This window comes from Dipodomys spectabilis, unplaced genomic scaffold (genome assembly GCF_019054845.1).
Source record: "Dipodomys spectabilis isolate Male_0828 unplaced genomic scaffold, ASM1905484v1 ptg000004l, whole genome shotgun sequence".
Classification (NCBI taxonomy): domain Eukaryota; kingdom Metazoa; phylum Chordata; class Mammalia; order Rodentia; family Heteromyidae; genus Dipodomys; species Dipodomys spectabilis.
This window is the reverse complement of record NW_024870681.1, coordinates 2,067,718-2,095,088: the sequence shown is the minus strand read 5'-3', so window position 1 is coordinate 2,095,088 and position 27,371 is coordinate 2,067,718. Positions and strand designations below refer to the sequence as shown.

General features: G+C 46.5%; 1 protein-coding gene across 2 annotated transcripts; it reads left to right on the top strand.

Moving 5' to 3' along the window:
* Positions 1-3,327: 3,327 nt before the first annotated feature.
* Eral1 (Era like 12S mitochondrial rRNA chaperone 1) lies at positions 3,328-11,262 on the top strand. Of its 2 annotated transcripts, none has more exons than XM_042692324.1 (10): positions 3,328-3,607; positions 6,905-7,032; positions 7,153-7,230; positions 8,300-8,346; positions 8,698-8,759; positions 9,184-9,296; positions 9,384-9,632; positions 10,241-10,372; positions 10,485-10,565; positions 10,668-11,262. In XM_042692324.1, exons 1-10 carry the CDS (start codon positions 3,328-3,330, stop codon positions 10,788-10,790), a joined length of 1,293 nt encoding a protein of 430 aa, XP_042548258.1. In that variant the 3' UTR covers positions 10,791-11,262. The 2 variants fall into 2 exon arrangements, with proteins under 2 accessions (XP_042548258.1, XP_042548250.1); XM_042692316.1 differs by having other exon boundaries at positions 10,223-10,372.
* Positions 11,263-27,371: the final 16,109 nt, after the last annotated feature.

The window sequence follows — 27,371 nt, the reverse complement described above, 5'->3', positions numbered from 1 at the left end:
ATCTTAAACTGCAAGGATGTCTGTTAAACATCACAATTACACAAGCCAAAGGAGAAGCCATGTTGTCAAAAGCCCACTTAACCTACCCAAACATCTCAAACCCATCCTTTGCTGACTTTCTACAACCCCATTTTGTTTTAAGTTTTTTTATTTTTATTTTTTGTCAGTCATGGAGCTTGAACTCTGGATTTGGGCACTCCCTGCACTGTTCAGTTCAAGATGAGCACTCTACTGCTTGAGCCATCTTGCCACTTCCAGTTTTCTAGTGGCTTATTGGAGATAAGAGTCATGTGGAGCCGGGCGCTGGTGGCTCACGCCTGTAATCCTAGCTACTCAGGAGGCTGAGATCTGAGGATCGTGGTTCAAAGCCAGCCCGGGCAGGAGAGACTATGAGACTCTTATCTCTAATAAACCACCAGAAAACCGGAAGTGGCGCTGTAGCTCAAGTAGTAGAGCGCTCGCCTTGAGCTGAAGAGCTGAGGGACAGCGCCCAGGCCCAGAGTTCAAGCCCCACGACCGACAAAAAAAAAAAAAAAAAAGAGTCATGTGGAAGCCGGGCGATGGTGGCTCACGCCTGTAATCCTAGCTACTCAAGAGGCTGAGATCTGAGGATTGCGGTTCAAAGCCAGCCCGGGCAGGAGAGACTGTGAGACTCCTATCTCCAATAAACCACCAGAAAACCAGAAGTGGCACTGTAGCTCAAGTGGTAGAGTGCTCGCCTTGAGCTGAAGAGCTGAGGGACAGCACCCAGGCCCAGAGTTCAAGCCCCGAGACCAACCAAAAAAAAAAATAAAAAAAAGAGTCACATGGACTTGCCTGCCTGGGCTAGCTTTGAACTTTGATCCTCAGATCTCAGCCTCCTGAGTAAGATTACAGGTGTGAGCCACCAGCACTTGGCTTTACTTAGTATTTTTTTTTTGGGGGGGGGGGGCTGAACTCTGGGCCTGGGCACTGTCCCTCAGCTCTTCAGCTCAAGGCTACTGCTCTACCACTTGAGCCACAGCACCACTTCCGGCTTTTTTTTTGCTTATGTGGTGCTGAGGAATCTTACCCAGGGCCTCATGCATGCAAGGCAAGCGATCTACCACTGAGCCACCTTCCCAGCCCCACTTAGTATTTTTTGATATGTACTTTGTAGATCGAGTATAAATGGATTTAAATCAATGTCTTAATGTCTCCAGAACTGGGAAACATTGCTACCATTAGTTCATCATGTTGTTTGGGCTATTAGAACCTCAAAATTGAGAGTTCTGAGTTGTACCCTTTTTTTTAAAAAAAAAAGGGAAAATAGACAAGATACATGTTGGTAATGCTGATTGTATTTACATAGACACAGTATAATCTCTTGAGCCCAATATATAGAAAAAGGAGGAGAAAAGCTAGAATCTATGCATGACTACACAGGGCCTGGTGCCTCCAGTGAAGCAAAGGAACCGGAAGCTTTTCTTGTTTTCCACAGAGCAGGTGGTGATGGTGATTCCATAATTTTTGTTGAGACAGAAAGGGATAAAAATGAATTTAGAACAGAGAGGTGTAGATTCTTGTCTTATTGTATTCTGAGCAAGATATTTCCCCCCAAATAAGAGAAACATGTTGTTGAGAAAAGAGACCTCAAGAACAGGGCAACTGAGCACAGAGTGGGAAAAGATTAGTTGCAGGGTTTTTTTTTTTATGTTTTGTTTTATTTTTTGTTGGTTCATGGGGCTAGAATTCAGGGCCTGGGTGCTGTCCCTGAGCTTTTTCACTCAAGGCTAGCCCTCTACCACTTTGTTTTTGTTTTTTTTGCCGGTCGTGGGGCCTGAACTCTGGGCCTGAGCACGGTCCCTCAGCTCAGCTTTTCAGCTCAAGGCTAGTGCTCTACCACGTGAGCCACAGTGCCACTTCTGGCTTTTTCTGCTTATGTGGTGCTGAGGAATGGAACCCAGGGCCTCATGCATGCAAGGCAAGCAATCTACCACTGAGCAACCTTCCCAGCCCCCCTTTACCACTTTGAGCCACAGCACCACTTCTTGTTTTCTGGTAGTTATTGGAGATAAACAGTAACAGACTTTCCTGCCCAGGCAGCTTTGAACCTTGATCTTCAGATCTCAGCCTCCTGAGTAGCTGGGATTACAGGCATGAGGCACTGGTGCCCAGCTTAGTTGCAGTTCTAATGCCATTTTACCTAACTGTCCATCAAAGAAGATTATTATTTTTCTAATTACTTGTTACCTCACATATTTAGTAATATTTTCTTCTGGGTTCCATATGCCCAAAGAACATCTAGAATATCATGTTCTAAAAAGGCCGTTCCTTACACGAACAGAGCAGGAGGCCTGAAAACTGGAGCCTGATGCCATTTGGCGTCTCCGGCTCTGTCAATTCTGTGACATTAAAAGATTTTTCAACAGACACCTCCCCTCCCCTCCCCCCCCTCCGCCCCAATTTCTCAACAGTATCCTGTCCCGGTGATTCTCTTCACCTCCCAAACCCCGTGCCAAGTTTTCGCCTGTAAACTAGTACATTGCCATTAGCAAACAAACAACAAAAAGTCCCATCTTTACGAGAGAAATCTCTCATTTAACTCCCAATCAGCCCAGACTTGTCCTGTTTTATTACCATCTTCTTATTGTTTTGCCATCCTGGGGAGATAGAGAGATAAAAATTTATATATAGACAGCTATGGCTTTATCTCTTCTTCCCTCTGGTTAAAAGTACAGAGATAGATGAGGCAGGAGGATCTCAAGTTCCACACTAGGTTACATGGCAAGATCCTGTCTCGAAAAATAAAAGGAAAAGGGAAAAGAACTCAGGAACGAGGGACTAAAGGATCATTCCTTACAAAAAAGATAGCACACGGTCTTAGTATCCCGAATGCACTTGATTGAGAAGAATAAAACAATCTTCCAGGAAGGCACAGCGCCCTTTCCCAGGCCCATCTCCACACCTCCCCCCAACTCTCCCCTCCTAGCTCCAGTCCCGGCCCCAAGCGGGTTTTTCCCTGAGCGCAGTCAGACTCAATAAGGAGGAGGAAGATTTCTGTTGCTTAGCCTGAGAGGGAAAGTCCGAAAGAGGCATTTTTGACAAAACATTGGCAGAAGGAAAGAGGATGTGTACGGTAGTCCTCAACACAGACGCCCGCATAGACTCAAAGTACTACTTGCCTCTCCCTTCCCTAGCTTCCGCCCATCACTCTGGCGGATCCGTCTCCAGGACACCTCCGATATCCCGTGAGTCTCCGTGGGTTCCGTTTGGACCGATCTAGTTTTCTTGTACTCGATGGTTTGTCTGCCTCACTGTCCAATCAGGTGCGTTCCTGCTGGGCTCCCAAGAGGCTTTGCTGCCGTAATGGCTGCCCCCAGCCGGTGTGGAGTTGGGGTGTTTCGGGGGGTCCTAGGGATCTGGAAGCAGGGTCCCGATTCCGCCAAGGGATGGGTGGCCCCGATCCGCTCCCTTCTAGGTTGTCAGAGGAGGTGCGTGTCTTGTGTCGTGGGCACTTTCGCCAGTCCCCGCCTGGCTCCTGCCTCTCACCGTTATGGCCAAGGCTCAGCCCTAGACCGCTTCCTCGGAGTCACTCAGCCTGACAGTTCGCTGACTCCTCGCGTCCCAGCCGTGTCCATGTGTAAAGGTAAAGGGCTTCATGTAGTTTTTGTTTTTGTTTTTTTGTCGGTCGTGGGGCTTGAACTCTGGGCCTGGGCACTGCCCCTCAGCTCTTCAGCTCAAGGCTAGCGCTCTACTACTTGAGCCATAGCGCCTTTTTCTGTTTATGTGGTACTGCAGAATCGAACCCAGGGCCTCATGCACACGAGGCAAGCACTCTAGCGCTGAGCCACCTTCCCAACCCTCGTATAGGTTTTGTTTGTTTCTTTGCTTTTTGTTTGCTTGTTTTGAGCCAGGATCTCACTACATAGCCCGGGCTGGCTATGAACTCGAGTTCCTACCTTGGCCTCCCAAATGCTGGAATTACAGGAGTGATCTGATTGGATTTTCCCATGCCTGGCATGGTTTTAGCATGGAAAATTCCTTGTCAGGGAAACCTCACTGTCTTTGGGGATATTTTTTTTTTTTTTTTCCGGTCGTGGGGCCTGAACTCTGGGCCTGGGCGCTGTCCCTCAGCTCTTCAGCTCAAGGCTAGCGCTCTACCACTTGAGCCACAGCGCCACTTCCGGCTTTTTTTTTCTTTTTGCTTATGTGGTGCTGAGGAATCGAACCCAGGGCCTTGAGCATGCAAGGCAAGCGCTCTACCACTGAGCCACCTTCCCAGCCCGGATATTTTTTTTTTTTGACCGATTTTTTTTTTTTTTTTGTGGTGGAAAATAAATTGGGAGCTCTGCAAGAGAGGGATCCAATCTGCTCACAACCAGAGATGCTCACTAAAGAGCAAGGTGCAAACTGCATTGTGGCCTTCTGCCAACAAATGCCAAACAATAAACACATGTTGAGCCCTATCTAATTTTCAAGACACTTGTGGTGCACTCCTGTAATCCTAGCACTGGAGAGGTGGCAGCAGGAGGATCTCAACAGTTAGAAGCCAACTTCAGCAATAATAGAAAGACTATCTCCAAAAACAAAACAAAAGGCTGGATGCTAGTGGCTCCTACCTGTAAACCTAGGTACTCCGGATGCTGAGATCTGAAGATTGCTGTTTGAAACCCAAGCTGGAATGTCTGTGAGACTTAACATCTCCACTTAGCACAAAAAGCCAGGAGTAGAGCTCTGGCTCAAGTGCCAAGCACAAGCACTTATAAAAGCTAAGCAAAGTCAGGTGCCGGTGACTCACACCTGTAATCCTAGCTACTCAGGAGGTTGAGATCTGAGGATCGAGGTTCAAAGCCAGCCCGGGCAAGAAAGTCTGTGAGACTCTTTTTTTTTTTTTTTTTTTTTTTATTCTTTTTTTGTTTGTTTTGTTTTGTTTGTTTTGTTGGTCGTGGAGCCTGGGTGCTGTCCTTCAACTCTTCAGCTCAAGTCTAGCACTCTACCACTTGAGCCACAGCGCCACTTCCAGTTTTTTCTGCTTATGTGGTGCTGAGGAATTGAACTCAGGGCCTCATGCATGCAAGGCAAGCACTCTACCACTGAGCCACCTTCCCAGCCCCAGTCTGTGAGACTCTTATCTCCAATTAACCACCAGAAAACCGGAAGTGCTGCTGTGGCTCAAGTGGTAGAGTGCTAGCCTTGAGCTGAATAGCTGAGGGACAGTGTCCAGGCTCAGAGTTCAAAACCCATGAATGATAAAGGAAAAAAAAAAAGCTAAGCAGGTGTATGGAGCCCTGAATTCAAGCCCAGGTATTGGCACACACACTCACACACACAAAGTCCATCATGTGGTGCAAGCTTGTAATCCTTGCTACTTGAGAATCGAGATATGGTGTATCAAGCTTGAGGCAAATTGAGGTAGAAAATTTCACTAAATGTCATCTCCAAAATAACCAGCAAAAAAAAAACAACACACAAATAGGGCTTGAGGCTATTGGTTAAGCATGAAGCTCTAAGTTCAAAACCTGAGTACCACTACTAAAACAAAAAACAAATAGCCAGGCTTAGGTGGCTCATACCTGTAGTCCTAGCTACTCAGGAGGTTGAGATCTGAGGATCGAGGTTCAAAGCCACCCAAGGCAGGAAAATCTGTGAACTTAGGACCCAGGTGCTGTCCCTGAGCTTCTTTTGCTCAAGGCTACCACTTTACCACTTTGAGCCACAGGGCCACATCCAGTTTTCTGGTGGTTAATTGGAGATAAGAGTCTCATGGAGCTGGGCACCAGTGGTTCATGCCTATAACTCAGGAGGCTGAGATCTGAGGATGGTGGTTCAAAGCCAGCCTGGGCAGAAAAGTCTGTGAGACTCTTCAGTTAGCTGCCAGAAAACCAGAAGTGGTGCTGTGGCTCAAGTGGTAGAGCGCTTGCCTTGAGCTGAAGAGCTCAGGGACAGTGCCCATGACTGACAAAAAAAAAGTTTCATGGACTTTCCTGCCATGGGTGGCTTTGAACTGCAATCCTCATAGCTCAGCCTCCTGAGTAGCTAGGATTACAAGTGTGAGTCACTGACACTCGGCTTTTTTTTTTTTTTGTCGGTCGTGGGCGGCTGAACTCTGGGCCTGGGCACTCTCTCTCAGCTCTTCAGCACAAGGCCAGTGCTCTACCACTTGAGCCACAGCGCCACTTCCTCCTTTTTCTGTTTATGTGGTGCTGAGGAACTGAATTCAGGGCCTTATGTGCAAGGCAAGCACTCAACCACTGAGCCACCTTCCCAACCCATTTTTTTTAAAACCAAATAAAAACTCTTGATTTTTATTATATTTCTAATTTATTATTATTATAAAGTTGATGTTCAGAGGAATTACCATTTGATGTTAGTCTCAAATTCATTGTTCTTCCTACCTCAGTCTTCCAAGTTCTGGATTACAGGTGTGTACCAACTGTGCCTGGCCTACATGATTGTTTTTTATTGAGTTACCAATTGAAAAAGGTTAAAATAGATTCCATTAATGTCAATTCTACATATGAAAAAAACTAAGGAGCTTAAAGGTAGCCAAGTTGATAAAAATAAACTACAGGCCAAACCGAGTCATTAAAGTTGGGTATAAAATTCTTCACGGTACACTAAGCTTTTGTGTATTAATGCATCTGTTGGTATATTGGCTTGAACTCCTTTTGTTTGCTGGGCTAGCATACTACCAAGCCTCTGGTCAGCATTTTGCTGGTTAGTTGAAGGTAGAATCTTGAAGACTTTTCTGTCAGGCTTGCTTGCTTTGAACCATGATCTTCAGCCTTTTGAGTAGCTAGGATTATAGGCATGCTGAGCCACCAGCACATAGCTTGATACTCTAATTTTGTATCCTTATTTTCTTGTTGGGAGGGTAAGGTAGAACATCTGTCAGGGAGTTCAAATTCTACTATGTCTCTCTTCTCTCCCCATCCAAACACAGATGAGCAGGATGAACTCTTGATTCATTCCCCTGACATGCCTGAGAATTCTCGGGTTCTACGAGTGGTCCTCCTGGGAGCCCCAAATGCAGGGAAGTCAACGCTCTCCAACCAGCTGCTGGGCAGAAAAGTATGGAGCATCTTTACCTCCTCCAACCCATGTCCTTTTAATCTCTCACTTCTTGCTTTGCCTTCATGGATGGTTCTGGAGGGATCTGGGATCTCACTGGTACATCTTTGTTCCTGGCAGGTATTCCCTGTGTCCAAGAAAGTTCACACCACTCGCTGCCAAGCTCTGGGGGTCATCACAGAGAAAGAGGCCCAGGTGGTAGGTATCTAAAAGGGAACTCTGAAAACAGGACAGAAGGTGGAGCTAAACAAGTCTTCTTTGCCATTAGGCTTACAGAAAACAACGCTAACATTCACTTACCAGCAGTTCTGTCTCTACTTTCCTCTCTTTGCCATCTAATCTGAAGTATCATTTCCTATTTACTATTTCCCTTACTACATTCCTTCTTGTTTTTTGTTTTTTTTTTTTAATTTGTGTATGTGTGTGTGCCTGTGTGTGTACATATGTATGTCTGTTTGCCAATTCTTGGGCTTAAACTTAGTGCCTGGATGCTGTCCATTCTGAGTAGTTAAGATTACAGGTATGAGCTACCAGTACCCAGCTACCAGTGCCATAGTCATCATCTTTCTCTGGGATCCTATCTAGAATTGACGCAATGCTGATGAGTAAAAAAATCTAAAGTCAGGAGCAGCTTAGCTAGGAGGGGAGGGCAGACTGCTGCTGTTAAAGATGACCTCTCGGGCTGGGAAGGCGGCTCAGTGGTAGAGTGCTTGCCTTGCATGCATGAGGCCCTGGGTTTGAGTCCTCAGCACCACATAAGCAGAAAAAGCTGGCAGTGATGCTATAGCTTAAGTAGTAGAGCGCTAGCCTTGAGCTGAAGAGCTGAGGGATAGCATCCAGGCCCAGAGTTCAGGCCACACGACTGGCAAAAAAAAAAAAAAAAAGATGACCTCTCCAAGGCAAAGCTCACTGGTAAAACACCTAGTGTATGTGAAGCCTTGGATTTGATCCTCAACAAGAACCACAAAAAGAAAAAAGAAAAAAAAGGTGACTGTCTCTCTTCCCTATTTTTTTTTTTGTCAGTTGTGGTGGGGCTTGAACTCAAGTCCTGGGCCCTGCTCAAGGCTAGTGCTCTACCACTTGAGCCACAGTGCCACTTCCAGTTTTTGAATGATTAATTGGAGCTAAGAGTCTCACAGGGACTTTTTTGCTCTGGCTGGCTTTGAACCACAATCCTCAGATCTCAGCCTCCTGAGTAGCTAGGATTACAGGCTTGAGCTACTGGCCATAATGTTTTTATCTAAGTATCTTTCTTTCTTTTTTTAAGATTCTGCTTGACACACCTGGCATCATCAGTCCTGTTAAACAGAAGAGGTATTAGCTAAGGAAACAGGTGGGGGGGGGCAGGGCAGGAGGGTAATTAAAGAGAGAGTGGGGAGATTCCATCATGACCAAACCTCTTACCACACCCCACTGCTCAGGGCTGGGAACGTAGCTTAGTGGTAGATTGCTTGCCTAGCATGCATGAAGCCCTGGGTTCAATTCCTCAGTACCACATAAACAGAAAAAGCCAGAAGTGGCGCTGTGGTTCAAGTGGTAGAGTGCTAGCCTTGAGCAAAAGAAGCTCGGGGGTAGTGCCCAGGCCTTGAGTTCAAGCCCCAGGTCTTGGGGGAGGGGGAGAAGTATCAGTCATAACATCTTGACTAGCATCTGTCTATCCCATAGGCACCGTCTGGAGAGCTCTTTGTTGGAAGATCCATGGAAGAGCATGGAATCTGCTGATCTTGGTTAGACTCAAGATGGAATCTTTTTTTTTTTTTTTTTTTTTTTTGGTCGGTCGTGGGGCTTGAACTCTGGGCCTGGGCGCTGTCCCTCAGCTCTTCAGCTCAAGGCGAGCGCTCTACCACTTGAGCTACAGCGCCACTTCCGGTTTTCCGGTGGTTTATTGGAGATAGGAGTCTCATGGTCTCTCCTGCCCGGGCTGGCTTTGAACCATGATCCTCAGATCTCAGCCTCCTGAGTAGCTAGGATTACAGGCGTGAGCCACCAGCGCCCGGCTCAAGATGGAATCTTACGCCCAGTTTATAGGGCCTTTCATTCCTGGTAGTTTGGGGGTTGAGGTTTGGCCTAAACCCATATTATGGAAGTTTTTGTCGGTCAAAGGAAATAGTGGTTATATCCTTGTCCTTCTACTGCCCTGCCATCTTCCAGTTGTAGTTCTTGTGGATGTCTCAGATAAGTGGACTCGGAATCGGCTCAGCCCCCAGGTGCTCCAGTGTTTGACCCAGTTCTCACAGGTTCCAAGTGTCCTTGTCTTGAACAAGGTAAGCACTGACTACCTGAGGGAGCAGTGTGCTTCCTTGAGAGGCCTCCAACTCGCTAACCACACCCTTTTCTCATCCCATGCCCAGGTAGATTGTCTGAAGCAGAAGTCAGTTCTCCTGGAGCTCACAGCAGCCCTCACAGAAGGTGTAGTCAATGGCAAGAAGCTCAATATGAGGCAGGCCTTCCGCTCATATCCTGGCACCCATTGCCCCAGCCCAGCAGCTAAGGACTCAAACACACAGTTTGTGGAAAAGACACAGAAGATTGGCTGGCCCCATTTTCAGGAGATCTTCATGTTGTCAGCCCTAAGCCAGGTGGATGTGAACACACTAAAGGTCAGTTAACCTTGGCTATAGTACTTGGTTTCTGCCATGTTAAAATATGACTCAGGCCCAGTGCTGGTGGCTCACACCTGTAATCCTTGCTACTCAGGAGGCTGAGAACTGAGGATCACAGTTCAAAGCCAACCAAGGCAGAAAAGTCCATGAGACTTTTTTTTTTTTTTTTGGGTCTGGTTGTGGGGCCTGAACTCTGGGCCTGGGCGATGTCCCTCAGGTCTTCAGCTCAAGGCTAGCGCTCTACCACTTGAGCCACAGCGCCACTTCCGGCTTTCTTTTCTGCTTATGTGGTACTGAGGAATCGAACCCAGGGCCTCATGCATGCAAGGCAAGCACTCTACCACTGAGCCACCTTCCCAGCCCCCTCCATGAGACTCTTATCTCTAATTAACTACCAGAAAACCGGAAGTGGCCCTGTGACTCAAGTGGTAGAGTGCTCGTCTTGAGCTGAAGAGCTGAGGGACAGCACCCAGGCCCAGAGTTCAGGCCCCATGACTGACCAAAAAAAAAAAAAAACAATGATATGACTCAGATTTCTGGAGAAGCCCTGATTAGGGCTGGGAATATTCACCTATTCCTTCCCACAGCAATATCTCTTGGCACAGGCCCAGCCAGGGCCCTGGGAGTTCCATAGTGAAGTCCTCACTAGCCAGACACCTGAAGAGATCTGTGTCAACAAAGTTCGAGAGAAGCTTCTAGAACACCTACCAGAGGAGGTGCCCTATGGTGTGCAGCAGGTATGGGCAGAGAACAAGAGATCTGGGGCTTCTACCCAAGGCCCACACCCAGAACAATACAAGAATCACAGTGATGAGCCTATCTGACTAGTTATGATGTCTTCCTGTACAGAAGACAGTGTTATGGGAGGAAGGACCGAATGGGGAGCTGTTGATCCAACAGAACCTTCTGGTACCCAAAGAATCTCATATGGTAAGTGAAGCAGGCTTGGAAGAGAGATAAAGGCTAGGCTAAGGTGTTTTTCCTTTGCTTAGAAACCTTGAGGACATTATCCCACTCTTTTACCCATTTCAGAGGATCCTGATAGGTAAAAAGGGCCAACTGATCTCCCAAATTGCACAGGAAGTGAGCCGGGACCTCATGGACATCTTCCTCTGTGACGTTCACCTCTGCCTCTCTGTGAAACTCCTCAAGTGAACACCTTCTGTTGCCCCTCTCAGGGCATCCCAGCTCAAGCTGCTGGCAGGAGTCACAGACTATAACTGCCTGCAGAGCCTGGTGAGGAATATGGATACTGACTAGCCACCGTTTGACCTGGCTTTGCTGAGTCTGCACAGTCCCAGCAATGTCTCCTTTGGAGGAAAGAATCTGCCTGAGTTCAGTTCCTGTGTAATTTCTCTGCCTGGGCCCACAGTTACATAGGTCTCAGACTTTGGGCCTACAGTGGAAGCAGCACCTCCATTCTGCAGGTCACATTGGGCCCAGAGTCTCACCCTGAGAAGCTAATTGTTAATAAAGAAGAGATCTTTCTCTTCTCCCCATAGTTCCTTCACCTTGAAGAAATATAAAAACATGTTTCTTTTTGGCATATGTGTGCCAGAACTGGGGCTTGAACTCTGGGTCTCACGCTCTCACTTAACATGATTTTCTCAAGACTGCTATTCTACCACTTGAGCCACACCTCACTTCTAGCTTTTTGCTGGTTAATTGGAGATGAATCTCTTAGATTTGTCTGCCCGGGCTGGCTTTCAACCTTGATCCTTAGAGTTTAGCTTCCTAAGTAGCTAGAATTACAGGCATGGGCCATGGTCACCCAGCCTAAAACTCATGTTTTGTTTTTTTGCCAGTCCTGGGGCTTGAACTCACAGCCTGGGCATTGTTCCTGAGCTTCTTTTTGCTCAAGGCTAGCATTCTACCACTTGAGCCACAGCACCACTTCTGGCTTTTCAGTTTATATGGTATTGAGGAATCGAACCCAGGACTTCATGCATGCTAGACAAGCACTCTACCACTAAGCCACAATCCTAGCCCAATCCATGTTTCTTGAGTAAAATAGTGCTGCTGCCCTGTTCTCCCAGGTCCGTGATCTCTCCAGCCCCAGCCATCTGCCCAGTGTTGGGTGTTAATAAAATCACAAGACATTTATTTTGGTTCTCATCTTTATTTCTTTAGAATAGGAAAACAAAACTGTATCTTTTCCCTTATCCCTATCCCCAAGTTAAACTGAAGTTCCCCCCCTTCCCAGAGGTCTGCTCCAGGGTCTTGAGCTCTTCCTGGCACGTTTTTGGAAGCAGCAACAGAACCGTTACCATTACTAAACTCAGTAATGGTAACGGTTTCCTCGCCATTCCCAAGTGCTCTAGCAGTCGGCAGGCTGTGACAGTCTGTGTGATGAGCCCCATGGGCTTGCAGCATTTCCCCTGCCCTCTTCAGGCTTCAGAGCAGGGGTACCCAGACTAGTACATCATCTATACTGTAGTGTCTCATCACAAACTTACAGTATATGATGATATCCCAGCCAGAGTCCTGTAGGTGATAGGTGACCACGAGGAAGCAAACTTTGGGAACACTGTGGTTATGAAAACTCAGAGGCTGAGAACAGGACACGGCAAGGCTAGAAACATAGCTTTCCCCCTCCCTGCTGCTCAGCTCCCTCCTAGGCCAGCATCTGTTTGATTCTGTGGTCATGTTCAGCACAAATGGCTTAGAACGGCATTGGCCTAATAAAGCCTCTGCAAAGCTAAGCAAGCCAGAGCTAGCAAATTGAAACAGAATGTTTCCTCTGATCAGACCAACAAGCACAACCCAGAGAGGAGCACATACCTGGAGATGGAGCTATAGACTGGGGAAGCCCTTGGGTGTAAGGGGGAAGTCCAGTCTTGTCTCTTTCTCTTCACTCAAGCTGCTTGCCTTTTAACCCACTGGTTCCTCCCCTGGGTGGGGCACTTTTCCTCTGTTTCTAAAAGGCCCTCCCTCTTAACCCTTCCCCTGCTGGACTTCATGGAACTAGGGTCACTGGCTCCTCTAGCTGTTGTGTTTTTTTTTTTGTTGTTGTTTTTTGTTTTTGTTTTTCCTGGGGCTTGAACTCAGGGCCTGGGCACTGTTCCTGAGCTTCTTTTGCTCCAGGCTAGCACTCTACCACTTGAACCACTGTACCACTTGTGGCTTTTTCTGTTTATGTGGTGCTGAGGAATTGAACTCAGGGCTCTGTTCATGCTAGGCAAGCACTGTAACACTAAGCCATATTCCCAGCCTATTTCTGTTGGTTTTTGTGTTTTGGTATTGATGCCGATGTTTGAACTCAGAGCCTCATATTTCTTCAGCGTTTTTGCTCATAGATAGTATGCTCTACCACTTGAGCCATTCCTTTAGCCCACTTTTTGCTGGTTACTTTGGAGATTAAATTTCTTAGACTCTTCTGTCCAGCCTGACCACCCAGCCTCTTGAATAGCCAGGAATTACACATGTGAATTACAGGTTTGCTTATGTGGTACTGGTGACCCAGTTTCAGGCTCTGGTGTATGCCAAGCAAACCCACTGAGCTATATTTCCAGCCTTCCTCCATTCTTTTAAATGAGAGAATTTTACTAAGCCTAATCCTTTGATTTGTGTGTGTGTGTGTGTGCAAGCACTGTACCACTTAAACCACAGCTCCACTCCCAGCTTTTTGATGGTTAATTGGAAATAAGAGTATCAGTCATGAACTTTCGTGTCTAGACTGGCTTTAAACTGTGATCCTCAGATCTCAGCCTCCCGAGTAGCTAATATTATCTAAGATTAGGCATGGATTTGGTTTGGTTTTGGTGCTAATGAGGAATGTTTGGTGAATCTCTGTAGGATAGGGAGGGTCACAGCAGTGGATCTTTGTAGAAGAAAGCTCACAGGACCCCTCAACTTAAATTTTCTTTTCTTTTTTTTTTTTGCCAGTCATGGGGCCTGAACTCTGGGCCTGAGCGCTGTCCCTCAGCTCTTCAGCTTAAGCCTAGAGCCCTACCACTTGAGCCACAGCACCATTTCTGGCTTTTTCTGCTTATGTGGTGCTAAGGAATTGAACCCAGGGCCTCATGCATGCAAGGCAAGCACTCTACCACTGAGCCACCTTCCCAGCCCCAAACTTAAATTTTCTTTTTTCTTTTCTGATAATGTAGAAATTTATTGTGAGAAATAAAGAAGAAAATGAAACTAACTTCCATCACAAAGTAATAACATATCAGAAAATTGTTGCAACAAAACAGATGAATAATCCAATTTTGCAAAATGAATTAAATTAACATAATGATAGAAGCCTAGAAGTAGAAGGACAATCAGAAATAAATAACCTCAGGAAGTAAATTATTAGACAAAGAAATACATAAAATGAGAATTTTAAACTCTTAGAAAATAATAAGACAGAATTAAATTTTCTTTACTAAGACCTGCCAACCTTTATGCTCAGCCCAAAGAGCCAGACCTGGGCAGGTAGAAACTCTGCCCATTAGAAGCTTACTGAGCTGGGAGATTTAAAAGCAGATGAGTCCCAAGCTCTTGGAGCCAACCTAAGAGTGGCTAAGACACATGGACACACACACACATACACACAAAAACACACACACACACACAAACACACAGAGTGGCGAGGGACCTGTTCTGAGCTCAGAGCACTTAACGTGAGAACCTGACACTATAGGCGGCACTGTTTGGTTCTGTCTTTGGAGAAAGGGAACCTTCTGGGGTAGAAGCTACTCAAAGCAGTCTCCTCTAGGCCTTCATTCTGAGGAATGCCCTTTCCCTTTTGCTTATCCTAAACAATATGGTCTGTGCCTCTTTTCAGCAGAGGCAAACTAGACCAGGATGGGGAGTGGGAAGACAGGCCAAACCTTTACATTCTTTCTTTCTTTCTTTTTTTTTTTTTTTTGGTGGATCATGGGGCTTGAACTCTGCCTGGGTGCTGTCCTTCAGCTCTTCAGCTCAAGGTAAGCACTCTACCATTTGAGCCATAGCGCCACTTCCAACCTCTTGATTCTTTAGAGGTAATTTGTTTCCTTCTGCTATGGCACTGTGGTAGGTGTTTCTACTCTGTGCTTAGCATAAGCCTCCCTCCTTCCTTTTCTACTTAACTCCTCTTTCCTTTTCTACAGGAGACTTTTTCTACCTGTTATAGAGCCAGGCGCCGGTGGCTCACGCCTGTAATCCTAGCTACTCGGGAAGCAGAAATCTGAGGATCGAGGTTCAAAGCCAGTCTGGGCAGGAAAGTCCGTGAGACTCTTATCTCCAATAAACCACTAGAAAACCGGAAATGGCACTGTGGCTCAAGCTGTAGAGCGCTCACCTTGAGGTGAAGAGCACAGGGACAGCGCCCAGGCCGAGTTCAAGCTCCATGACCAACAACAACAACAAAAGAACCCTGTTATAGATTCATTTATTTATGTATGTAATTGTGAGTGTGTATGTTCCTGGGCATCAAAACCCAGAGCCTTAGCCAGGCGCTGGTGGCTCGCGCCTGTAATCCTAGCTACTCAGGAGGCTGAGATCTGAGGATTGCGGTTCAAAGCCAGCCTGAGCAGGAAAGTCCGTGGGACTCTTCAATAAAAACCACTAGAAAACCAGAAGTGGTGCTGTGGCTCAAGTGGTAGAGTGCTCGCCTTGAGCTGAAGAGCTGAGGGATAGCATCCAAGCCCAGAGTTCAAGCCCCAGGACCAAAAAAAAAAAAAAAAAAAACCAGAGCCTTGCACAAAGGCTAGGCAAGTGCTGAGCTATTTGTGTGATCCTTTACATTATGCCATTGATCAAGCGAGCCTGATTTATTCACCAAAGTGTCTGTAAGCGGATACTTACTAATAGAGTCAATATTCATCTTTTTTTTTTCTTTGTAGGTCGTGGGGCCTGAATTCTGGGCCTAGGCACTCTCCCTCAGCTCTTCAGCTCAAGGCAAGCACTCTACCACTTGAGCCATAGTGCCACTTCTAGCTTTTTCTGCTTCTGTGGTGCTGAGGAATGGAACCTAGGGCCTCATGCATGCAAGGCAAGCACTCTACCGCTGAGCCACCTTCCCAACCCTTAATATTCATCTTGACTGACCTCAACCTGAGCATAATATAAGGACAGAAGGGAGAGACAAAGCTGTGGCTCTCGTAGGGAAGCTACTTCCTCTCTTGGATCCTCTCTGGAAGAGTGAGAATACTGAGTTATGAGAATTAGGACATTTTGGGTGGGAAGGTGGCTCAGTGGTAGAATGCTTGCCTTACAGCCCCCAAACCAGGTTACTATTGAATACTAGAGTAGCTTGGAGCCAGAAGCTGATGAGTCACATCTGTAATCCTAGCTACTCAGGAGTTGAGATCTGAGAATCACCTCAGTCTGAGCAGGATAGTCTATGGACTCCTTTTTTTTTGTTTTTTCCCGGTCGTGGGGCCTGAACTCTGGGCCCGGGCACTGTCCTTCAACTCTTCAGCTCAAGGCTAGTGCTCTACCACTTGAGCCACAGCACCACTTCCAGCTTTTTCTGCTTATGTGGTGCTGAGGAATTGAGCCCAGGGCCTCATGCATGCAAGACAAGCACTCTACCACTGAGCCACCTTCCTAGCCCCAGTCTATGGACTCTTATCTCCAATTAACCACCAAAAAAGTCAGAAAAAATGAGAGCTGTGGTTCATGTGGTAGAGTGCCCAGACCCTGAGTTCAAGTCCCACTACTAGCACACACACACACACACACACACACACACACACACACACACACACACACACACACACACACACACACACACACACACACACACACACCCATATGCACCTACACCTGCTTGGAACTATGGAAATAGCCCAGATATATCAGCGACAGGTCTTGAGTGACAGTCTCAGCTCACTGCATCCAGTTTTGTGACTTTGGGCCAAGTTCACTCAGCCTCAGCTTCCTCAAATGTGACATGGGAGCTATTAATACCTGTCTTATATGATGATCATGAGGATTTTATGAGCAATCATCTCAAACTCCTAAAGCCCAGTTCTTGTAAAATGATGCCAGTTTCCTTCTCTCTTTTCTTCCATCTCACTAACTCTAACTGGGGGCAAGTTACACTTTTCTGAGCTTGGATGGTGATACATATCTCACCATGTTGTAAGAATCAAGTGAGAAGCACATGGGTGAGAAAGCGTCATCACCCAGTTGCTGTAGCCAGGGGAGGAATTATTACATCTGCTTCTGCCTCCTCCTGACCTGACCCCCTTTCCTGTGCTGTATCCCTTCCCCAGGCCACCTCTATACTCTGAGGCCCCTGCCTCAGAGTAAGCATCCAACTTCATGTCACTCATTACACTGCCTAGACTTTTGAAATGGGCAGAACCCAGGGGTCTTCGAGATAGAGGATAAAGAGATCTTGGCCAGTCAGAGGTCCTGTGGGGATAGCTTCTTGGCCAGGGGGGTAGTGGGGGGGGGGATGGGGACTCCTGTGAGCAGGGTGTGAGCTGGAAAAGAGTCTCTCTCTGGGTGGAGAAGGCTGGAGGCCCTGATATGTGGGGACATTATGCTATCAGGGTGGGGACCCAGCACCCTTCTGCTTATCAGGAGGCTGCAGAGGTCAGAGCAGAAGCTGAAACCACTTTCCCGCCAATTCTTGGATAGCTGCTCTTCTATTCTTTTGCTTTCCTAACACCCCAAAGGACTTAGAATGACAGTCCCATTCCCTTTGTGCAAATTATATGGAAAACTTTGACCAATGTTATGGTGGGTGACACCATTTGGGTCCTTGGGCTTGGCTTCAAAGTCTAACAGCTTTTTCTTCAGACTAGAGTACTGTAACTTTCCTCAAGTAGGAAACTAGGCCTTTTTCCTCCTGAAGTCTGACTCTGATTCCTGCCATAACAGTTTGAAACTCTTTACTCTTATTCATGCCTTCTTCAGAGACCCTAAACCACGTGGCTGAGGGTAGCTTAATAGTAGGGCATGTGTACTTAGTATGTTCAAAGCCTTGGGTTCAGTCCCTAGCAAAGAAAACATACAAAGTAAACATACAAACAAAAACCATATGATGAATAATAAAGTTAAAAATAGTGGGCTGGGAAGGTGGCTCAGTGGTAGAGCGCTTGCCTTGCATGCCTGAGGCCCTGGGTTTGATTCCTCAGCACCACATAAGCAAAAAGAAAAAAAAAGCCAGAAGTGGCACTGTGACTCAAGTGGTAGAGCGCTAGCCTTGAGCTGAAGAGCTGAGGGACAGCATCTAGGCCCAGAGTTCAGGCCCCATGACTGGACCAAAAAAAAAAATAGTATGAGCCGGGTGCCAGTGGCTCACACCTGTAATTCTAGCTTCTCAGGAGGCTGAGATCTGAGGATCATGATTCAGAGCCAGCCTGGGCAGGAAAGTTCATGAGACTCTTTTTTTTTTGGGGGGGGGGGGGTCCAGTCATGGGGCCTGAACTCTGAGCCTGGGCGCTGTCCCTCAGCTCTAGGCTAGTGCTCTACCACTTGAGCCACAGCGCCACTTCCGGCTTTTTTCTTCTTTTTGTTTATGTGGTGCTGAGGAATCGAACCCAGGGCCTCATGCATGCAAGGCAAGCGCTCTACCACTGAGCCACCTTCCCAGCCCCGTTCATGAGACTCTTCAATAAACCACTAGAAAACCGGAAGCTGTGTTGTGGCTCAAGCAGTAGAGCACTCGCCTTCAGCTAAAGAGTGCAGGGACAGCACCTAAGCCCAGAATTCAAGCCCCAGGACCGACCAAAAAAAAAAAAAAAAGTCTGATATGGAAAGGACAAAACAAAGCAAAAAAAAAAGTAGAGCTGTGGCTCAAGTGGTAGAGTACTAACCTTGAGCAAAAAAAAGTTCAAGGACAGTACCCAAGCCTTGAGTTCAGCCCAATCATACACACAAAAAAAACAGATGCTGACAATAAAATTACTTATTACATTTCATGAAGTTAGCAGTTTTATGCAGAGGTTAAAAAAAAGCCCAATAATATGGTTATTTGAGACTCATTTAATGGTTTCACAGCACAGCTGCAGAACTCAACTGAAACCAAGGACTTTGAGAAGCTCTGGGAAATGCTTTCTCTTTTGTTGTGTTTTAGATGCAGGGGATCCAAAGCAAGACATTGGTGTGGATCTAGGAGTCAGCAGGTGTGAAAAAAAAAGAAAGCTGAAGGGCTGAGGTGTAGCTCAGGAATAGAGCACGTGCTTAGTTGAAGGAGGCCCTGGATTCAGTTCCCAACACAATGACAAACCTATAAAAAGTGTCCTAATAAACTCTCCAAGTGATAAATGATGGGTAAGGAAAGGTGTTTGGACTTAGGGGGCTATCAGAGATGACTGCTGATGGTTACCTGCTTATTCCAGCCCAGGTTCATCTTGACTAGTCTGTGAAACTTCTGACACTTGATACCTTCCCTTACTGTCTTCTTCATTAGCACCTGTGGAAAATTCATTTAATCCCTGTTTGTTCCTAACTAGTCTGTTAAGTGGGTAACTGGTCTGATTCATTTCCATATCCAGCATCCTTTGTGAGCCTCATCCTGGGAACTGTTCAGAGACTGTCATCATACTCAGCTATGGATTGAGAAGGGGGTCTTTGGAACTTTTCTGCATGGATTGGCCTTGAACAACAATTTTTACATTCCTTAGCTTCCTAAGTAGTGAGCCACTGGTTTCCTCAAGCCTCTTCGTAAGCCTCCTTGCTGTCCAGCTAAGACCCAGTAAAAACTACTTTACTTTTCTCCCACCTTCTGCAGTTTGTGAATCCACCCACCTCATGGTCCTTCCCTTGTCCTGAAACCATAGGCTGTCATGAGCTTGAACTAGAGCTTCTGCCTTCACAGTGTAGGGGTTGCACTTTGGAGTTCTTGCTTGTTTTCTAGACCATTTACTCATGATGGACTGAGAGCCAGAGGGGAAAAAAATAACAGCTTTGAGTTCAAAGTCTGGGATTCACTGCTACCAGCTGAGTAGCCTTAGCCTTTGACCCTGATTTTTGAAGCTGCGGCTTCCTCATCAGAAAAATAGGGCTCAAATTGGAAATTTAACCAGATAGGTGCTAATTTCTAATATAGAATCTGGTTCACAGACAGCAGGAGCTCAAGTGCCAGGCTCCTCTTCTGGCTTTACAGCAGGCTTTATCCCACTGGTCTCCTCCCAAGGGAGCGTGGCCATGGCTTGTGTGCTCACTGTCACAGCGTGTATGCTCACTCTCACACCTGTGAAGATGCTTGTGATAGTATGCCCCTTACATACTGCTGAGACAAATATGAGTGAGAATAGTTCCAGTGTTCTGGGTCAGAGTGGACTCCATTGTCTAGTCTTGAGCCATGACCTCTCTAGTTTCCACTCATAAGCCTGCAGATAGCTATTGGATGTGAAAGGATCCCCAGGAAGCCTGGGTGTCCCTCCCTTGCTGCCAGTCCTTCCTACCAATCCTTCCCGCCATCAGCCAGGCCCTTACCTCCCACCCTGCCAGGACAACCTGTCTGCCTCACAGCTGCTATGGAGGAGATAGGCAGCCCAGATTATCAGGCTCCTGATGACAGTTCGCACCCACTGCAGAGATGGAGTTTCCTAAGCCTTTAACTCTCTCTGTGCTGAGCTCTCAGGCCTAGGGCCTGGGAAAAGCAGTGAGGGAGGGCCTGTGCACACTACAAAGGTTGAATCAGAAGGACCAGGAAGTAGTAAACATCACTTATGTCCTCCAGGATCTGTCTGCATAATTTTTGTGGTGTGTGTGTGTCTGTGTGTGCCTGATGTGGTTCTGGGGCTTGATCTTAGGACCTGGATGCTCTCCCTTAACCTTTTTTTGCTCAAGGTGGGTACTCTACCACTTGACCTACAGCTCCATTTCCAGCTTTTTGTGATTAATTGGAGATGAGTATCATAGACATTCCTGGATGGAGAGGGTGGACTGGGCAAGCCTCTGAGGGATACTGGAGTCAGAGGCTTTGTCCTCATTCTGGGAATGTGTTGGTTTCAGTGCAGATGCTAATGCTTCTCTCCTAAGTACAACCCCAAAATCATTGCCACTTTTTCCTCTTCAGCATCCTTCAAAACTCTGTCAGCAAGGCTGGCCTTTTTTTCCCTTTTTTCTTTTTGGCCAGTCCTGTGGCTTGAACTCAGGGCCTGAGTGCTGTCCTTGGAGCTATGGGTAGCTCCACTTCTGGCTTTTTCTGTTTATGAGGTACTGAGGAATCAGACCCAGGGCTTCATGCATTCTAGGCAACCACTCTACCACTAAGCCACATTCCCAGTCTATGGCTGACCTTTTTTGTCTTTTTCTATTGTGGGGCCTGAACACATTCCCAGCCCAACTTTAAGGCTTTTAAAATAGTATCCATACTCTGATATCTCCTTACCCTGGGTCTCCAGCTTAAACCACTCTCCTAAAGTAACTTGCAGAGTGAGTCTTCTTGCCAATTTCTCTATTATGTGCCTCAGATGTAACCTGTCCCAAACAAGTCCTGTTGTATTTCAAATCTGCTCATTCAAATGATTTTCTCATTTCAGTGAATAACAAGTCCATTCTTCTAAAGAGGCCAAAAATCTTGCAAACAACTTAAGATTTTTTTTTATTGTGAAAATACTGTACAGAGGGGTTACAATTACATGGGCAAGATAATGAGTACATTTCTTATTTTCTTATTAAGCATTGTTGCCTCCTCCTTTGTTTCCCTCCCCCCCTCCCCCTCCCCCCCCCCAATTTAAGATTTGAAACAGGGCTCACTATGTAGCCAAGATCCTCTTGCCTTAGCCTTTTTTTTTTTGTCGGTCACGGGACCTGAACTCTGGGCCTGGGCACTATCCCTCAGCTCTTCAGCTCAAGGCTAGCGCACTACCACTTAAGCCACAGTGCCACTTCCGGCTTTTTCTGCTTATGTAGTGCTGAGGAATTGAACCCAGGGCCTCATGAACGCAAGGCAAGCACACTACCATTGAGCCAACTTCTCAGCCCTGCCTTAGCCTCTGAAATTCTAGAATTATAGACATGGATCACCTTGTTCAGCTAGGAATGTATTTATTTGTGTTGGTATTAGGGTTTGAACTTAGGGTCCTATATTCTCCCTCAGCATTCTTTACTCACAGCTGATGCTCTGCTCTAAGACTCCCATGGATTTGTCTGGCCTGACTGGCTTTGAACCAAGATCCTCGTATCTTAGCCTGAGATTATAGATATGAGTCACCAGTGCCATAGTTGGGTTTATTTGTGTGTGTGTGTGCCCATCTTGGGGCTTGAACTCGGGCCTGGGTACTGTCTCTGTGCTTCGTTTTCCTCAAGACTACTGCTTTACCACTTGAGCCACAGCTCCACTTCTGGCTTTTTGATAGTTTTTTGGAGATGAGAGTCTCACAGATTTTCCTTCCCAGGCCAACTTTGAACTATGATCCTCAGCGCTCAGCCTCCTGAGTAGCTAGGATGATAAATGTGAGCCATTGGTGCCCAGCTTAGTTGGTATTTTTGTTTTGTTCTGTTTTTTATTGGTCATGGGGCTTGAAGTCAGTGCCTGGGCACTGTCCCTGATCTCTTTAGCTCAAGGTGAGTTCTCCACCACTTGAGCCATAACACCACTTCCAGTTTTCTGGTGGTTAATTGGAGATAAGAGTCTCACAGAAAGCTGGGCGCAGGTGGCTCAAGCTTGTAATCCTAGCTACTCAGGAGGCTGAGATCTGAGGATCGCAGTTCAAAGCCAGCCGGGGCAGGAAAGTCCGTGATAAACCATTAGAAACCGGAAGTGGCGCTGTTGCTTAAGCAGTAGAGCACTTGCCTTGAGCTGAAGAGCGCAGTGAAAACGCCCAAGCCCAGAGTTCAAGCCCCACGACCCCCCCCCCCCACACACACACACACGCGTCTCAGATTTTCCTGCACTTGCCTTGAGCTGAAGAGCGCAGGGAAAACGCCCAAGCCCAGAGTTCAAGCCCCACGACCGACACACACACACACACACACACACACACACACACACACACACGCGCGTCTCAGATAAAACGCCCAAGCCCAGAGTTCAAGCCCCACGACCGACACACACACACACACACACACACACACACACGCGTCTCAGATAAAACGCCCAAGCCCAGAGTTCAAGCCCCACGACCGACACACACACACACACACACACACACACACACACACACACACGCGTCTCAGATAAAACGCCCAAGCCCAGAGTTCAAGCCCCACGACCGACACACACACACACACACACACACACACACACACACACGCGCGCGCGCACGCGCGTCTCAGATTTTCCTGCCCGGGCTGGCTTTAAACCTCAATCCTCAGATCTCAGCCTCCTGAGTAGCTAGGATTACAGATGTGAGCCACTGGCATTCAGCTAGATTTTTTTTTGCCAGTCCTGGGACTTGAACTCAGGGCCTGGGCACTAAGCTTCTTTTGCTTAAAGGTAGCACTCTACCACTTAAGCCACAGTGTCACTTAAGGCTTTTTCTGCTTATTTGGTACTGAGGAATTGAACCCACCTAAAGCTTCATGCATGCAAGGCAAGCACTCTACTACTAAGCCACATTCCCAACACCTTAGTTGGAATTTTTAATTATTGCTTCTATGAATGTTATTGTGCCTATGTATGTGTGTATTTCTGTTAGGCATGAAATGGTTTGGTCAAGGGATATACTTATGTCCATCAAGAATAGATTCTGTCAAGGGGCTTGAAAGGTGGCTCAGTGGTAGAGTGCCTGCCTTGCATGCACAAGGCCCTGAGTTCAATTCCTCAGTACCACATAGCATAAAAAGTGGATGTGGTGCCGTGGCTCAAGTGGTAGAGCACTAGCCTTGTGCTGAAGAGTTGAGGAACAGCACCCAAGCCCAGAGTTCAGGCCCCACGACCAACAACAACAAAAACAAAGAATAGATTCTGTCAGTTCCATTGGTTTTCCATAGCAGGTGTGTAAACATACATTTCTTTCTCCTTTTTTCTTCTTCTACTACGTATCAAATTCAGGGTGTCTCATCCATGCTAGTGTTCTACCAGTGAGCCATGTTCCTCAGCTCTTCAGGTCAAGGCTAGCACTCTACCACTTTGAGTCACAGTGCCACTTCCGGCTTTTCTCTTTTTGCATATGTGGTGCTGAGGAATCGAACCCAGGGCCTCATGCATGCAAGGCAAGCGCTCTACCACTGAGCCACCTTCCCAGCCCGAGCCACACCTTACAAGGTACACTTTTTTGTTGTTGGTCATGGCACCTGAGCTTAGGGCCTGAGCACTGTTCCTGACCTTTTTGCTCTACCACTTTGAGCCACAGTTCCACTTCTACTTTTCTTTTTTTGTACATTTTTTATTGTAAAAATGCTGTACAGAGGGATTACAGTTATATGAGCAAGGTAATTTTTTGTTGTTGTTGGTTGTGGGGCCTGAAGTCTGGGCCTGGGCCCTGTCCTTCAGCTCTTCAGCCCAAGGCTAGCACTCTACCACTTGAGCCACAGCACCACTTCTGACTTTGTCTGCTTATGTGGTGCTGAGGAATTGAATCCAGAGCCTCATGCAAGGTAAGCACTCTACCACTGAGTCACCTTCCCAGCTCTCTTAATTTTTTAAATTAGAGTTCTTTAATTGGAGATAAGTGTCTCATGGATTTTCTTTTTTTTTTTTGGCCAGTCCAGGGGCCTGAACTCTGGGTCTGGGTGCTATCCCTGAGTTCTTCAGCTCAAGGCTAGCCCTCTACCACTTGAGCCACAGCGCCACTTCCGGTTTTTTCTGCTTATGTGGTGCTGAGGAATCGAACCTAGGGCCTCATACATATAAGGCAAGCACTGTATCACTGAGCCACCTTCCCAACCCCTAACGGACTTTCTTAGTTGGCTTCAAACAAGATCTCAGCCTCCTGAGTAGCTAGGATTATAGGTGTGAGTCACCAGCACCTGCCCGGTACACTTCTACCAGCAACATATATATGTTCCAGTAGCTTCACACCTTCACTTATACTTGATATTGCCACTTTTCTAGCACCACTCCCCTGAGCATGAACTTAGGCCTTGCACATGGTAGGCAAGCACTTTACCAATCAATGAGCTTTAATCACAATCCTTAAGCTATGAACAGTTCTTTTCTCTTACAGTTTTAGCGATGTGGACTTTAAGACTTTGGCTGGGCAGTCCTGGCTTAGGGGGTCTTTTTCTTTCCCTCCCTCCCCTTCTTCCTTTCCCGTCTTTATTTTTTATTCTCCTTTCTTTTTTTCTTCCTTCCCTATTTCCCTCCCTCTCTTTCTTGCTTTCTTTTCCTTTTTCTTTTCTTTTTTAATTTTTTTTGTCGGTTGTGGGGCCTGATCTCTGGGCCTGGGTGCTGTTCCTCAGCTCTTCAACTCAAGGCTAGCACTCTGCCACTTGAGCCACAGTGCCACTTCTGGCTTTTTCTGCTTATTAGGTGCTGAGGAATCGAACCCAGGGCCTCATGCATGGGAGGCAAGCACTCTACCACTGAGCCACCTTCCCAGCCCTTCTTTTCCTTTTTCTTGCCTCCTCCTTTGTGTCCCCTTCCCATCTCCCCTCCCTCCTCTTTTCTTTTTTCTCTGTGCCAGTCCTGGGGCTTGAACTCAAGGCCTGGGCACAGTCCCTGAGTTTTTGTGCTCAAGACTAGCACTCTACTTCTTGAACTCCATTTCCAGCTTTTTGGTAGTTAATTGGAGATAAGAGTCTCACAAATAAATAAAGCAGAAACCCAGACTGCTTTTATGATCTAGCCTTGAAAGTCCAAGAGTTTCACTTTTGCCATGCATTATCGATCTGAATAGTCACAAATGTCCACCCAGTTTCAAAGGAAGAAGGCGTAGGCTCTACCTCTAATTAGACAGATATCAAAGTCATACTGTGAGAGGAACATATGGGATAGGAGATATTGTTGCCACTCTGTTTGGAAAGTGCAATCTGCAGCACACATTTTTATGTATCTATTGAACACTGTATAATGCCTGAACTATCATTTATCTATTTTTTTCTCCAGGGTTGCTTTTTTAGCTTATTGTTGGCAAAATAAATTATCAATGCTAGTTTCACCCCAGACATCTATATTGCAGGTATTTCTTTCCAGTATGCTAAAGCATGCCTTTGCCTTCCTCTTAAGGAGTCTGTGTGTGTCTTCATTCAAACTTTTTTTTTTGGGTGTGTGTCGCTGGTCCTGGGGCTTGAACTCAGGGCCTGGGCACTGTACCTGAGCGTTTTTTTTTTTTTTTTTTTTTGGTTGTGGCTTGAACTCTGGACTTGGGTACTGTCCCTCAGCTCTTTAGCTCAAGGTGAGCACTCTACCATTTAAGCCACAGAGCCACTTCTGGTTTTCTGGTGGTTAATTGGAGATAAGAGTCTCATGGACTTTCCTGCCCAGGCTGGTATTGAACTGTGATCCTCAGATCTCAGCCTCCTGAGTAGCTAGGATTACAGGTATAAGTCACTGGTGCTGGCTTTTTTTTTTTTTTTTTTTTTTTTGTGGTCAAGGCTAGCCCTGTACCATTTGAGCCACTTCTGGTTGTTAATTGGAATTAAGAGTCTCACTCTCACAGACTTTCCTACCAGGGCTGGTTTTGAACTGCGATCCTTAGATTTCAGCCTCCTAAATAGGATGACAGGCATGAGCCATTGGGGCCTGGCTTGGGTCAATTTTTTTCTAATTAGTTAATTTTTATTTATCTATTTTTAGAGTGCTGTAGATCAAACTAAGGGCCTCAAGCATGCTAAGCAATCAGTCTACCAGTAAGTGACATTCCCATATTTTAAAATAATTGTAGGTTTATATGCTATAGAATAAAGAAATCATTATTGTAATAATGATAAATATCATATAATTCTTACAAATAATAATTGCAAGAAATAATATAAAATGACTCCTAAAGCAGGGGGTAGTTGCTCATGTCTGTAATCCCAGCACTAGGAACACTGAGACAATATAGAATATTCTAGGTCATCATGGGCTACATAGCAAGATTGGAGAGATCCTTTGTATACTTTGCTCATTTCCTCCAACATAACCTGTGTGTGTGTATGCATGCATGCTGGGAGTGGGCTTGAACTCAGGACTTTGAGGTCTTACTTAGCTTTTTCACTCTAGGATGGTGCTCTACCACTTAAGCCCTACCTCCGCTTTCAGCTATTTGCTAGTTAATTGGAGATAAGAGTCTCACAGAGCTAGGTGCGGGTGGCTCACACCTGTAATCCTAGCTACTCAGGAGGCTGAGATCTGAGGATCAAGGTTTAAAGCCAACCCCAGGCAGGAAAGTCCTGTAAGACTCTTATTTCCAATTAGCCACCAGGAGCCGGATGCTAGTGGCTCATGCCTGTAATCCTAGCTACTCTGGAGGCTGAGATCTGAGGATCATGGTTCAAAGCCAGCATGGGCAGAAAAGTCCGTGAGACTCTGATCTCCAATAAGCCACTAGAAAACCAGAAGTGGTGCTGTGGCTCAAGAGGTAGAGCGCTCACCTTGAGCTGAAGAGTGCAGGGACAGCGCCCAGGCCCAGAGTTCAAGCCCCATGACTGACAAAAAAAAAAAAAAAAAAAAAAAGTCTCAGAAACTTTCTTGTCCAGGCTGGCTTTGAACCGCGATCCTCAGATCTCAGCCTCCTGAGGAGTTAGGATTACAGGCTTGAGCCACTGGTGCCTGGCTTGATATGTGTGTGTGTTAGTCATGGGCCTGGGTGCTGTCCCTCAGCTCTTCAGCTCAAGGATAGCTCTCTACCATTTGAACCACAGTGCCACTTCTGTTTTTTTCTGCTTATGTGGTGCTGAGGAATCAAACCCAGGGCCTCACATATGCTAGGCAAGCACTCAACGACTAAGCCATATTCCCAGACTGACCTTACTATTCTTTGATTGAGCCATGGG